The sequence below is a fragment of the Sturnus vulgaris genome, chromosome 21, assembly GCF_052056855.1.
Source record: "Sturnus vulgaris isolate bStuVul1 chromosome 21, bStuVul1.hap1, whole genome shotgun sequence".
Lineage (NCBI taxonomy): Eukaryota > Metazoa > Chordata > Aves > Passeriformes > Sturnidae > Sturnus > Sturnus vulgaris.
Window position 1 is genome coordinate 7,315,406 of NC_142263.1, and position 15,098 is coordinate 7,330,503.

Sequence of the window (15,098 nt, forward strand, 5' to 3'; positions counted from 1 at the left end):
AGGATAAAACAGAACTGGCTTGTGGAACAGCTGTTAACCACAAACTAGTGCAGTAACAAAACCAGCATGGTTTGAACACTCCCAGCTTACCTGTTCTGCAGCTCCTGGTTCCCTCTTCAAAATTGCTTCAGCTGCTTTATTATTTTTATAAGTCATAGCACAAGCAAAGGGAGTCATTCCTTGCCTGTCGCGTACATTCAGCTTAATATCTGGATGGGAAATCATCAGCTGAATGATAACATTATGTTGGTTGCTAATGGCAACATGGATTGGAGTTCTTCCTTCTGCATCCTAGAAGGAAACCACGAAGTTTGTTATGTATAGACTCAGTAGCACATAAATCCTTCCCTAAATCTGAAGGGTCAAGGAAACTTAGCAGTTTAGTCCTGTGAGCTACCCAGCTTCCTTCAGCATGGACACCAAACAGCTGCAGGGCAAGCTCAAACCCACAGTGTAAGAAAAGCAAATTGAGATTTGTTTCTCCCAACAGGCTGACCTCAATCCTGTGCTATGCAGCCTTTCAAATAGCTCACCATAACATCTCCCATTTAATCAGTCAATTTGGGGGCAGAGATTAGCATTCAAATTTAATAGCAAAGTCAGCTGAGGTGTTTATTAATTTGCTTACATCAAGCAGCAGTTTACAGCCAAGGCTGCTTTGTGACTGTGTTCTGTGATTCAATGTCACTTTCAACAGCATCAGGACCTAAAAATGTTATCCATTCACTTCTTTTGTTGTTATTTATAAAGCTTCTGTTAAAGGATTACTGTGTAATCAAAAATGAAGTGTAATTCATACTTACATCATCTCAGTTTACTCAATAACAGAAGACATTTCCCAAACATACTAACAAAGTAGAGCATTCTGGAGTTTTACAATGCAGCTGATTTAATGATTAATAGCAGCTGTGCTCCTGCCTTTAATTCAAACTAGGGACAGAAGACACTGAATCCTACTGTTACATGAGAAAACTAACATTGCAGTAAATTTTCTGTATCATTTTTCTTCAGCATAGCTTCCTGAATTAACCACCATATGGGCAGATAAGCACCAGGTGCAGTAAAAAGGGACAGGAGAGAAAGCAGAGCAGCATCCAGTCATTGCACTGGCTCAGCTCTAAGAGCAAGATTTTCTCTTCTCTATCAAGCAAAATACACAGCTGAGAGGAACATTTGTTTTCAAAATGTTGGAGGTTAAGAATCTACTTTAAAAAATTGTGGATGATCTTTCCACATACCTGAGCATTGACATTGGCACCAAACTCCAGAAGGCACTGGATCACCTCCTCTAGTCCCCATGAGGCTGCCAAGTGCAGGGGTGTCTGTCCATCATGGGCTTCTTCTTCTCCTTCTCCATTCGGGCCTGGCTTTCTGGGACTATTCACATCACACCCACTAAAACAAACACAGTGCAGTCTATTAATTTTGTTTAATCCAGATTTAAACTGCTTCAAAAAAGGTCACAGAAATGATTACAAGAGCTGATCCAGCAGCTGCTGACACATTCTACAAAAGCACAAGTTCCTGGTTTTGGTTTGACTCTTGTCATCAAGAAAATGATGCTAATATGGATAACAAAATGTGTCTTTTGGATTGGTCAGAATTCCGTAAGTGTCACCCACCCAGCGAAAGCCCAAGGAAGCACATAGTTGTTACTGATTTAAGATAGCATTCAATTAATTTATGCCAGGGACATCCCTACATGCATGCATGTTAGAAGGTTTGCATTTTGGAAGGGGTCTGACCTGCGGATAAGGAAGCAAGCAATCTGTTCACTGTTCTCATCAATAGCTCTGTGGAGAAGGGTTTGTGAGCAGCCACTTGGTCCTGACCCCCAACACGTTGCATCACAGCCATGCCTAACCTGGAAGGAGAAGCCCAATGACACAGTGAAGGTTTTTTCCAACAGGCTCTTGCTACAGTCCCTGGAATGCTTCTGGAACGTTACACCCTAGAGGCACAACTTAAGATGCCTTGTCTATTCTTGTGACAGTCACTGAATTTCAGGAAGCTATTTTAAAGTCTTCCAGATCAATACTTTATTGGTTTACTGTGTAATCCTTAATTAGGTGGTATTTATTAACAATTCAAGTATTTGTTCATATACTTTGATAGACAGATCTAAAGCAGGTTGGACTAGTTACTCACTTTCAGCAATGACAAGGACCTACAGTAAATCAAGCAGCATCAGCAGATATTGCCTTTGAAGGTCTGTCCCATTTACCTGCTTTCTTAGACATTCAGCTAAACAGAGAGGTTTTTTTTCCAGGAATTCTATTGCTAATATTTGTATTCTTCAACTACAGAACAACATACTTGAGCTATGTGGCACTTAAGACTTGTTCTACTCCACTTTACAAACTACTGACAAGTTTTAAACATGAGTAGTTAACTGTTGACTCCATAAATGCTCTTATCCAATACTAGCACAGTCAAGAACAGTTTACAAGATGCGTTTCTCAGGTCAGTAGCAGAGTTTTTAAATAGTTGTGTCTAGCAGACAACTGGACAAAGCTTTCAAGTAACTTCCTTATGAAAAAGACACAAGGAGGTCTACTTGTCACCCATGCCTGAAAATAACAGTCTTTAAAGTAAATATAAGCCTTTAAAGACATTCTTGGTTCAATTTTAAGATGCAACAAAAAGCAGCACATACACTTAAGTATAAAATGAGTATTCAGTTTTATTCAGAAAGCTGATCATTACACAAGCTGTGTATGCTACAGACTGGTCTAAGCAGATCCTTACTCCTCCCAGATCCAGAATCTAGACAGCAGAATATATATAGAGAATAGATATTTTTATTGAAGTGGCTGCAAGATATTTGGTTATGAAGACTACAGTATTTATAAGGTTCCTGCAGTAAAGAGGAATTTCTGGTGAAGAAAAGACCTCCAGAAATTAGTAATATTGGACTAGTCTGTTCTCTTCGTGCACTGAGTTTGTTTTTGCTGATGAAGCCTTTTGTTGCTAAGAGGATGAACAAAAGTGAGATTAAAGCCAACTGACAGTCTTACCAGAGTTGATGCAATATCTTCCAGGTTGTTTTCCAAGGCGAGCCATAAGGGAGGATTTCCTTTCTCATCTGGCACAGACATGTCTGCTCCCCTGGTACAAATGGCATCCACCACGAGTGGCAGCTGGTTTTGGATGGCCAGCTGTAGGGCTGTCTCTCCATCCTGGGTCCTGCAGCAGGGACACTTCCAGGTGTTACAGATGCATTATAAAGTTCAGTGACAGCACTTTATTGGCAAAGCCAATAACCTCTCACATGTATTCCTGCTGTGATAAGACCATCATAAACACACCATGTATTTCATCACAGTTCTGTAGTCTACCTTTCTTCCCCCCTTCACTTTTACCAAGTAACTGATTTCTAAAGCTGGAAAAACAAGTTAGTGTTCTTAGCTCAGAGACATTCAATTCCTCCAGTGCAGCCATTATTTGAACAGAGTTCCTTTTGAGCCAGCCTGCTGCCACAGAAGCAAACAGCTTTGTCTCCAACGTGGCAACACTTCAAGCAACAGTCAAATACCAACTGTTCAAAAGTTGAAGTCAGAACAGCAGCATTAGGCAGTTTGTACCCTTGACATTCATTACAGTACAGCTTGCCAAATTTAACAGACAGCCTGTCAGTCATGTAAGCACACAAATGTTCTGTTAAGTCTAATAGAAGTTGTCTAGGAGATACTGAGGAGTCAAGTTTATCAGACTCCTATTGCTGGATCTGTATCTAATTAATTTACATGGTAGCAAACATGCAGCTCTAACAAGCTGGAAAATGCATGAGACAATAGAAGTCCAGTGCCTCTAGGCCTGTCCCTAGGACTTCAGTCTGCTACATAGGATGCTGTTTTATCTAGAATTAAGTGGCACCTCCTTCTGCAGCCTCGAGAGGAGGCACAGACCAATGGAGCTATACACAGGTCCAAGTTAATATATGTAATCTCTCAGCCATAACTAGTGCCACTAGTGCCACAAAACAGTGCCAAACATACAACTATGTGTAAATCACCATCTGAAACAAATCTCAAGCCATTATACAAAGGCAGTCCTTAAGAGCACCTGCTCTTAGATACATAAACAGGTGAGAGTTGTATCAGTTAGGATCTTACCTGACATTTATATCTGCCTGATGTTCCAGCAGGAAGAGGGCACTTTTACTGTCCTGTCTCTGGATTGCCATGTGTAAGAGTGTCTGTCCATCTGACATGGTGTCATTGATGGATGCCCCAGATCCAAGCAGCTGGGCTGCTATTGTGTGCATACCTGAACAGTTCAAGTTCATTAGTATTTTACTTTCTGTAAAATAGACACACTGAGACTAACAGAATGGAGTTAATGTGCACAGACAATACAGTGATCTGATATGAAAACTACCAGGGAGCTCACAGAGGAAGAATTCCACTGAACTGCAAGTACAGTTCTGAGCAGAAGCTCTAGGACTAGAAATCTTTCACTAAGTCATATGTGAACACTTATTTTAAAATATGAAGAACCATCTAAAGCTCTCCTTGACAACTCCTCCCCTGCAGCACAAGCCAGAACATGAAGACACACCAGCTGTTTTATCTTTAAGAAAATCTTGTTCACATCATAGCTTCCCCATCATTGTAAATTCTCATCCTGAAGGCACATACCTGTCCAAAGAGCCAATCCCAGCACAGTCTGGTCTCTCGAGTCCTTTAGACTAAAGTCAGGAATAATTTGCAAGTTGTTGGTAGCATGAAGAGCATTAGCTACAAGAAAGCAGAAGGAATTAGGGCATTCTTGTGCTTGACCCACAGTCACACACTGAAAGCTGCACAGCAATGTCACATTTTGTAGCAGGCTGTTCCTTTAGCAGTCAGTTTGTAAGATCTGAGCAAAGTACCTTCAGCTTCCCTGATGTGACACTGCCTAGGATTCAGACCATATTGCAACTACAGCCTGATCTTAATGCATATACTAAGAAAAAATCAATTTTCTAGCTGCAATTCCAAATAGAGTGGCATATACAAAGAATGAGAATAAAGAGTGGAGGCTCCACAATATGGTGGCAGCATCCCTCCTTCTCCATTCCCTGGGATGGACAACATTTACCCAGTTCACCTACTTCCTTCTAAATCCCACTTATGGTATGAGACAAAATTGGCCCTGCTTCAGCTGTCAAATTCCCTTCCTGCTGCTAGAAAGAAGCTGACTAGTAGCATTTAATGAACTCATCTGCTGGTATTTGAGCACTCAAGTCTCAACTCTACTATAATACCAGCACAGCTTGTATAAAGTTCTCTTATTAAGGAGTTGAGGGAGGCAGAAGTCTCACCACAGAAAGATACCTTTATCCAAAATTGATTCCAGCATTTACCTGAAGCAAATGCTTTGAAGTGATCTCAGTTGTACAGGTAGAATAGAACCTGAGACTAACTGCTCAAGTCCATTATCTACAGTGGAGAATTTACAAACACAAAATAATTTTCTTGTTTTAACAAGCAGATGATTTGAGTTTAAGACTAGTTAGCCAGTCTTATTAATTGCTATATTTAAACACTATTTACAAGAAGACATGCTTTCTTAGTTGTCAAAATAGCTTGGATGCTATTCTGACACCAATTCACTGCAGCATCAACAGTCTGGACACCTACCTTTTTGTTCTAGGATGACTGACACCACATCTGGGTGATTGTAAGCAATAGCCATGTGAAGGGGAGTTTGCAGATGAACATTCTCTGCTGATGGAGGAGCAGATGCATCCTTCTGCCCAAGCACTGCTTCTGCAGTCTGGATGTTGGGGTTGGCTCCTTGCTGCAGGAGTTCTGCTGTCAGGTTTGCTAGGCCATGCCTGCAGGCTGTGTGCAGTGGGGTTTCTCCCTTTAATAAACAGGGTGCTGGGTTAACAGTTTGAGACATGAAGAGAAGCAGCTTTTAAACTATTAAAACTACAAGAGCTGGTTGAAGTTTCACTCCTAGTAGCTGAAGCTCGTTAGGAGTCCTAAACTACACGAGTTACTTTTACTAAGGATTTGATTACATCAGGCACTGTGGTTAGTGCTAAAAGCATAGTAACAACTGGTGATTCTGCATGAATAGTGCCACAAGAATGCAAGTGATCACTAGTAAATACCTGAAAATATGCAAAGGTTCAGAAAGTGCTAGCTTTAAGCTATGGTTTAGCTATAAGAGATCTCTGCTATCTTATTTCCGAAGAGAAGTAAGAAAACTTTCAGACTAAGTTTCTGCTTTTACCCATTTGTTTTGGTGGTTGACTTTTGCTCCATGAGTTGCTAGGAAGAGAGAAGCTGCCTCATTTCCTGCACCAGCTGCTCTCTGAAGCAAGCAGTTTCCTAAAGAAAAACCATGAACACTGTTACTCCAACAACACTTTGATACTAACAAGGGTGCTAACATCTTCCCCACTACCTTACAACATTACACTTTGAAGTCAACAAGGAAAACCCTTGGTACTAGGGTTACTAGTAGCCCCCTTCCAACACTGCACTGTCACATGCACTTCCATTTAGTGATTATACATCCTGAAATTGTAAAGAGGATACTAAAACCTGGCAGTGAGTCCAGATTTTCTGTCCTTTCCTGCAAGTCCATCTCAGCTTGTCAGTGCACCAGCTCTAGGTAAAGCAACTACCAGTAGCATTTATTATGGAGCAAATGCTGCTGAAACCTCGTGCAGCTCCTCCAAGTGCAGTCAGCATTCAGCAATTAACACACAAGCCTTCTGTCTGCAATGAAATACAAACCTCTGGTTTACCTGTTACTGTGTCTGGAGCATCTGTATTGCTGCCTCGCTGGATTAACCTTGCTGCAAAACTGTTCTCATCAAATGAGGTTCCATTCACAACAGGGGCATCCTCAAAAGGGTTCACAGACTGATCAGATGATACAGTGATGTACTGGACTGCAAGCCACAGAGCTGTGCTTCCTTCATGATCCTTCAGCTCCAAGTCTAGTCTAAAAATAAGAGTCAGTGTTCCCCAGTTCATACATTAAAAAGTGGTTGCCTAACACAGCTGAAGTTCCAAGTGTCTGTACAGCTGTACTAGTTCATCTCATACCTCTATGACAACTACTGTAGCTCCAGGTACTTCAGAATTTGTGAATACTCTGAAACAAGAACTTCTAGTGACTACTAGATCCAAGCTCATAGGGAAGTGCAGAATCCCTGGAAGGTCTGGGGTCCCATTAAGTGTAACAAAGAGACAAATCTCCTTGAGTAAGTCATGGACAAAAACTGCAAATGCAGCTGCAATGAAACCGAGTCAAATAAAGTGTTCTGCTTCACCACCCTAAGAAGTCACCTGTAAGCAGAACCCAAGTTGAACTCAAGAATATACTGACATACTTCAAGAGTGTTATTACTCCTTTTAGGTCCACTACAAATCAAGCTTCCTACATTACTTCCCCTCTGGAATTATTTCAGCCTCTTTGAAAAACACAGAGATGCAGTTCACTGCTTCTTTACAGTAGGGTAAAAACTTACTCCACTTCTGACATGGTTTTAGCATCTTCACTTATGCAAAGCCTTTACACTTTTGCATCCCAACTTATTACTAGTTTTATTATAAGGCAAAAAGGCACAGGAGCTGTTAAACCAGTTTCACATCTTCACTGTACAAGGTAACCTCAGTGTATTTTATATTCAAGTGAGACTTACTGCTTGCACTGCAGGAGCTGACTGAACACAGGCTCATTCCTGACCACAATGGACACATGTAATGGGGTCCTGTAATTGGAGCAAAGAACAGGAAAAGTTACAGGAGTTAGTGAGACATTTCAGACTTTGGCCCCAGTCACCAACGTGCCCCTAGAGGACCATGGGCTGAACTTCCACCTCTGCTTAAAGGAGAAGGGCACAAGCATTTCTTAAAAGAGAATTCTAAATTTTTAGTGAACATGACTCCAATTAATTTGGTAGTAAGAAACTCATTAATGTAAGAAGTAACTTTCAGGGAAGAAGCACAATAGCTTCACCTATCAGAACTGTGCAGCTGACAGATTCCAAGTCTTCTCTATCATTTTATGAACTTGCTTGCCAGCCCAACCTAACCTGTGAAAAAGCTTACAGGCCCTACACTTCAGATAAACACACTGCAGAAACTGGATTTTTTTGAGATCATTTTAGTTTCCCTAACAGCTTCAGGTCTACTATTTGTCATCTTAAGTTAGCTTTTATCATTCAGTGATTTAATGAAGGCAATTTAACTGTGTGCCATGTGTTCTAACACTGACAACTCACCCCAGCTTTCTGTAGCTGGGCTATGTTTAATTGGCCATGACAGGGTACCATTCAGCCTGCACAACTTTCTACTTGGAGTGCTCTGAGTCTCAAACTGGGTAAATGAATTCCTGCTTCCAGCATCAGCTGTACTTTGCTGAAAGACCTGCACAGGTCCTTAGGAGGTTGCATCTGATCACCACAGCACTGTGTTACACTGCTAGCAGACTTTCCTTCCCCCAGTATTTACCTGCCTTTGCTGTCTTGCATGTTTGGATTGGCTCCTGCCTGCAGGAGGGACTGTGCAATCTGTGCCATCTCTGCCATGACATCTGGTGAGTGCTTCTTGGGGCTGTAGGATGCCACAAGGTGCAGAGGAGTCTCCTGGTCTCCCAGTGTAGCAGCATTCACACGGGCACCGTTTTTAATGAGAAAGTTTGCAGCAAATTTATCTCCTTTTGTGAAACAAAACAAGGTTATTAATGGATATATGTAGCCTATATATTTTATACTCCAGGAAATCGATATACATGACTTCATACCATACATTCATTCCAACACAAGTATCTGCTCCTAGAATGCCTCAGCAATGGGCAACTTCAACAAAGCTTCACTGCAAAGTCAGGACTAAAATATTTCACACAGCAAGCCCTTAGAAAAAGTGTTTTTCCCACAGGTTACCTGTGACTCAAGTTCTCACACCAGCTTATTGTTACAGAGATACTGACTTTGCTCATTCCTCTAGCAAGATAAATCCATTGTTGTTCTAATCAAACATTGGACAAACTGTGATACTAAATATACAAGTATTTTTTGAACAGAAGGTACCATTCCAAGACTAGTCAAAGTTTCTAGTTCAAATCAGTCTGTTGAGTCTTCTACATAAACAAGTAATAACACTGCCTTTGCTCCTGGAAATTCAGGCCCTCATATATATACAGGGTAGGGGCTTGAGCAGTGCAGACCCACCATGCACAGCATTCCCAAGAACTCCTTTTGAGAGCTTCTCAGGAGTCCCAACTCACACTCACTTCACCATATGAAACCCTGAACTTGAAACACCAATGCAAAGAATGACTTCAGGAAAGTACTAGCTGCCCTAGCTTCCAAGGCTACTTTGCATAGACATATTCACACTTAGCTTGACCTGAATGTAAGACTGGAGAACAAAGAGCAGTATTTCAATCCATATTGCTAGGTTATCTCTGCCAACAAAAACAAAAACCCCATTTTCTGATTTCCATATCAGACATTCTCCCACTTTTCAGTGATCATAAACAGTAAGAATCATGTGGCAAGTGCAGACAATTTGCTTTAGCTCCATTTCCAGAACATGTGATTGTTAACCGTGATTAATTCACTGAAGCTGTGGTTACTGAAAAGCAAGTGTTCATTCTCAGGGCTCTAGCTCAGACTGAAAGCAGACATTAGAACAAGGGACAAATGCAGGAGTAAGAATGAAGAGCATCCTGCTGCTATTTTTCCAGTGTTTTATAGGGTTGCAGCCACCACCACAACACTGACCTATGCCTACAATGTCTCCTACTCCTGCAGCTGGAGTCTCACTCACAGGATCAGATGCCAGTATTACCCTGTTAAGGTATGGAGGAGATTAATTTAAATTTTGTAAGCTTAAAACAGAGTTCCCAACTTCTTCCTTTACTTCTAGTTTGGTGCTAGAAATAAACTTTCTGGAACAGAGCTGCCAAAGACACTGCAGAAATAACGAGCAACACAAGGTGTTGGCTGCAGATTTTTACCACACTTTGACCACAGGCCAAGATGCTGCTGATCCAAAGCCTTCAGAGTACTGTGGCCATGGCAACCAGAACCTGCTGTGCTCCAATTCTCATAAGATGCATTTTCCACTCTAAGGTGGAGAACAGCTCAATATAACCATGTAGTTGTACTTAGATTCCATTCTGGTAACTGCACTGGAGCTTTGAAAATATTCAGGCTGGACAGAGGTACCTCCACTTGCTCCTCATCTTCTTTCAGTCAGATTTTTCTCCTCTAAACCTGCTGTGCAGTAGTGAGGACCCTGACTGTTAACCATATCTCAAAGCAGCATATGCTGCATCCAACCCAAGTCTAGAAAAAGACTTTGTCTTTGTGACCCTTGTTGTACTCAATTCAACTACTTGTCAGAAAGGATACTGTCAAATTAGAATATTGCCAGTGTCTCCCTATATTTCTTATTTTTACCAGGCAATGTTCTACTAGATTGCACCTGGATGTCACGTAGCATAAGTCTACCCAGCCAGCAGGCTGGCTCTCAGATCTCAAATAATAGTCTGTTTGCTTTTATGTCTGAAAAAAAAATAAACAGGACAAAGTTCATACTTCACTACGATTTTCTAACTGCAGTGTCAACTATAACATGACACAGGAACAGACTTTGAAATATTTATTCCACACTAGGAAGTGAACAAAGCTTCATATCCCATCTACTTACCTCTCTGGATGGCTTTATGGAGCAGACTCCAGCCTCTCTTGTCTGCCCTATCTACGTCAGCCTTGTAGTTCACCAGTGTAGTTGCAATACTCTCCAATCTTTGGGCCAGGGCTAGATCCAGAGCAAGATCTCCATTGTGATCCAATTCATTGAGCTTCCCTGGAAGCTACAACACAAATACAGCCAACTGACATTAATAATTCTTCCTTGCCCTTTGTTGGGGGCAAAATTTATTTGCTAGTTGTTTGGAGTTTTTATCCAAGCAGAATAAATATTTGTAACTTCAGCTTCCAACAGAAAATTTGTTCAAGGAAATTATCCTTACTGAACTACCATGAAGCAGCAAAGTTGTCTGTTATAATCACTCAGCTTTAAATGTGCATTGCAATATCAGGTAATGGATTTTATTAGATACATTCCGTTGCATGCAAGACGTTTTAAGTGTTATGAATCACTTCTAAATTATGTCCTCATGGAGCTACTGCTAGACAGACCTCCATTACAGACACAGAAGTAGCTGTGACAATGCTAAACATGCAAATAAGAATTAGTGACAAAAATCACTAACAAGGTTCAGACTGATACTTAGGAACTAGTTATTTGTAACACCAAATTCGAGAAGATAGATCAAGTCAGTCTCACTATACCTGAGAATCCATTTCAATAAGATACAAAAAGACTACATCTTCTCTCTCAACTTTAATGGCCTTATGCAAAGGATATTCTGTCTTTGACTTGAACATTTTATACAATAGCTGAGCACTCATGCTGCTGAAGTCTTCTTTCCGCAGGTCATCCTAGGAGCAATTGAAGAAGAGAAGGGTAAGCTATACTCCTGTTTTATTTATAGACAAGGCATTGCACAATGTAATTCTGAAGTTCACAAAACAAGTTCAGTTAAAATCAATCCCAGATAGTCTTCTAAGATTAGGAATAAAGAATCAGGAAGCTTTAAATCTTACATTTTAGTTTCAAGATCAGTTAGTGAAATTTTTATTCCTTTTTGTCTACAGACATGAAAAAGTAGCATTTTAATACTACTGTGGAGGGTTAACATCTAGTCTTTAAAATAATCCTCTACTAACTTATTCTTAACTCTGACAAAAAGTCCTACAACTACTGAAGACTGATTCATAAAATTATAGATAAAAGTAAACAGAAGCTTAGGAATAAAAAGATTTTAGGTCTGAGTTAGTGCTCATTTGACTAAACAGAAGCAACTTAATTTCCAGGTAGAAATAAGTATCAAAAGTTAGGAGTTAAGAATAAAGTCAAGAGTTAAAACTGCTGACCCACAGGTTCACATATATGAATTTTTTTTATGTATTAACGTATCAAAACACTTCCCTCTGCCTTAGAATTAGCCAAGGAAAGAAACCTCCACATCTAGAGTATGCAGTTTAGATTTAGAACAGCCTAAAGACCCCTTAAGTCCACTGTTGACAAGTGTTATTTTAAAGGCTAATTCATTACTCAGTTAATCAAGCTTTCTTCAAAATAAGAGATCAGAGCAGGTGAAACTTCCAAGTTGGTTGCAAGACTGGCTGCCTCTCCCTCCATTACAGAAGATAAATTTCCCTGGCTGCCATGCATTATTTTTAGAAGTAGAAGCAGGCCTGGGATTTGTGATCTGTATAGACAGAGACCAATTATGGATGAACTTGTAAACACTTTGGAGCCCAGATTTGATAAACAACCCTCTTGGTTATTAGGAGACAGTCCCTTCTAACTTGCTCATGTTTAGGAAACCAAGATACTTGGTACAGTGAAGTATTTCCAATGAACAGAACAAGTCTTGTGGTAAATGTTACTCCCCCTCACCCAGACATTCTCAACACAATTGACCAACTAACTGAGGTTAGACAGTGTGGTAAGGTAAGCAAAATTCTACTATTAAGTTTCTATAATGTGCAGACATTTTTCATCTTGCTTCCCTGTGGCAGGACTCACCCAGTGGCTGGCAATGATCTCAGCACAGTAGTTGAGGAGTGTGCTGGCACTGAGCTCCTCAGCAGTCTGATAGAAACGGATGCAGTTCCTGACATTAACGAGTGACATAACTCCTTTTTCACATCTGGCAGAACAGGAAAGCCAGTGGTCAGTAATGAAAAAGCTTTATTTACATCACTCTCCCACGTAACAGAGTTCCAATACTCTTCTTCATAGATGCCAGTAGAACATGGCATGGACTTGCTTTACTAGAAGTTAAAACTGCATAAACATACTTTCACCAGCAGCCCTAGAAGACACCTTCCCTAAGAGCAGATTTCTATCAGAATCCACCTAGCCAAGGTCCCATGATAACACCACACTGCAGGGGTCTGCAGGCAGAGATCCATCCCAGTTCTCCCCAGGGTACAAACTGCAGTTCATTCACTGCTGTGCAATGGGGAACATGTACTACAGTCATCACAAGCAGGGGCTGTTGAGGCTGGATATTGGGAAAAACGTCTTCACTGAAAGGGTAGTCAGGCACTGGCACAGCTGCCTGGGGCACAGAGTCACCAGCCCTGCAGGGATTTAACAGATGTGTATCCCCCATTAACCTGGGATATGGTTAATGATGGACTTGGCAGGGCTGGGCTGTTGACCACTCTTATCTTAGTGGCCTTCTCCAGCCTAAACAAGTCCATTTTTCGATTATTCTATACCTACAAAAACATCTCATAATTATGAATGGCATCCTACACGTGGACCTGTCACAGATTATGACCAAACAACTAAGCTCACAGTACAATATTAGGGCAGCTCTTAGGCTGGTACAAGGCTTGAAGCAATTTTAGCATTGGCCTTACAGATTTTAACTTCTCTGGTCAGAACACTTGACAGCAATTTGGTTGCTTCACGTTGAAGGCATATAAATCATAGATTATGAATGTCATGTACTGCCTCAGACATCCCCTGGGCAAAGGATTATTCTATCAAAGGATACTTTGACTAAATTGAAGGCTTTGAAGCTGTAGAAAACATGATGAGGTTTCAATTGGCACATTCATGCTTCTCACTAACTCTAGATGGTTTAGAACACTCTATAATTCAAGATAACCTAGCCCCCAGTGCCACAGTATAATCATAGTCTCAGAATGGGAAAGCATAATACTGTTACATTAACCTTATTTCTGAAGAAAGGTTGCACAAGATGCACAGAAGTTACAAAAATTTTACCTATGCCACTTTAATAGTGCAAACGAATTGCCATTGATTCTTCCTAGCATTCTCTAACGATTCCTTTCTTGCAGCTCTCCTGAACCTGATGCTCTTCTACTGATCTCCTCTCAACATCAGATTAGGGTTATTAGTTTGACTGGGAATAAAACCTACAAGAAGTCTGCTACAGTTTAGCTCAATGCTTCATTTCCTCTGATAAACTGAATGACATGCTGTATTATTAAAAGCTCAAGACTTTGGAAAGGCATAATTTTATCCTATTGCCAGCAGCTATCATCTTATTTCTGTGCAAAAAAGGTTTAAGAGTTCAAGTATATTTACTAACACTCACCTTTCCCTAAGCAGCTGGAGCTGAAATTTATTAGCTAATTTCATGAGCTCTGTCAAGAAGATATCATCTTCTCTTAGCTCGAGTTCATCTGTGTAGATCCACTGCAGCATTGCCATGGTAACCTCTGGGTCAGCATCTGGTACAGGGGAGCAACAGGATTGATAAAATACCTAAAACAATCACCTATCCTAGTAGTTGCTATTCCTTTGACTTCTAAAAGTCACAGCTACCATAAAAAAAAACAAATCAAAGATAGTCTTGTTTTGAAATTGTACTTAGTTCAAAATGTCAAAACTGGTGAAATTGGTCAGAAGTTGAAATGAGTAACAGTGCTGGCACCAAGCAGGAAAACCTTACACTGCAACACTACAGAATGCAGGAAGCCCCATAAATCTGTCTGCTACACCAAGGCTGCACATTGAGGGGACCTTATAAAGTCCTCAGTCCCTCACAAATGGCCTAATGCACATCCACACCCGACAAGAACAAAGCCCCCTTTTCATTTAACAGCCACTTGTAATGAACTGCTGCATTCCAACAAAGGCACTTACACCTTGTTACACTTCGGTAATGCCTACAAAGCACTTCCAACTGCTGGTAGTCATTTCTTGGAAAAGTGCAAAAGAGCCACTTTAAGGAGCTGGTTAGATCTCAGGTCTTTACAAGACTGATCACAAACTGATGTTTTTACACAGCAGGAAAACCAGAAAAATCACACCATGGGACACTACACAAGCCCAGTGGCCAAGGACCTTTGTCACCCACTCACAATTAAAATGACAATCTATCTTACAAGGATGTAGATAAGAAGATAACTTCAGAAGATCAGATCAACTACAGCAGAAATACCATTCATTTTAAAAATTAACCTTAATCCTATGAGCTATTTTGTTATTTTAAAAAAATGAATTAATAACATTAAAGACACAGAAATA

At 40.6% G+C, this 15,098-nt stretch overlaps 1 protein-coding gene across 2 annotated transcripts in view; it reads right to left on the reverse strand.

The window, feature by feature from the left end:
- ANKFY1 (ankyrin repeat and FYVE domain containing 1) overlaps positions 1 to 15,098 on the reverse strand; it is a 31,772-nt gene that overhangs the window by 8,770 nt on the left and 7,904 nt on the right. For both annotated transcript variants that reach the window (XM_014887999.2, XM_088177047.1), the window contains 15 exons: positions 14,164 to 14,299; positions 12,615 to 12,738; positions 11,312 to 11,461; positions 10,665 to 10,830; positions 8,460 to 8,664; positions 7,649 to 7,717; positions 6,746 to 6,945; positions 6,226 to 6,323; positions 5,625 to 5,850; positions 4,641 to 4,739; positions 4,116 to 4,269; positions 3,018 to 3,186; positions 1,746 to 1,864; positions 1,239 to 1,395; positions 91 to 291 (listed from right to left, as the gene is read on the reverse strand). In XM_014887999.2, coding sequence (XP_014743485.1) covers positions 91 to 291; positions 1,239 to 1,395; positions 1,746 to 1,864; positions 3,018 to 3,186; positions 4,116 to 4,269; positions 4,641 to 4,739; positions 5,625 to 5,850; positions 6,226 to 6,323; positions 6,746 to 6,945; positions 7,649 to 7,717; positions 8,460 to 8,664; positions 10,665 to 10,830; positions 11,312 to 11,461; positions 12,615 to 12,738; positions 14,164 to 14,299 — 2,273 coding nt within the window. The remainder of the gene's footprint in view (positions 1 to 90; positions 292 to 1,238; positions 1,396 to 1,745; positions 1,865 to 3,017; positions 3,187 to 4,115; positions 4,270 to 4,640; positions 4,740 to 5,624; positions 5,851 to 6,225; positions 6,324 to 6,745; positions 6,946 to 7,648; positions 7,718 to 8,459; positions 8,665 to 10,664; positions 10,831 to 11,311; positions 11,462 to 12,614; positions 12,739 to 14,163; positions 14,300 to 15,098) is intronic.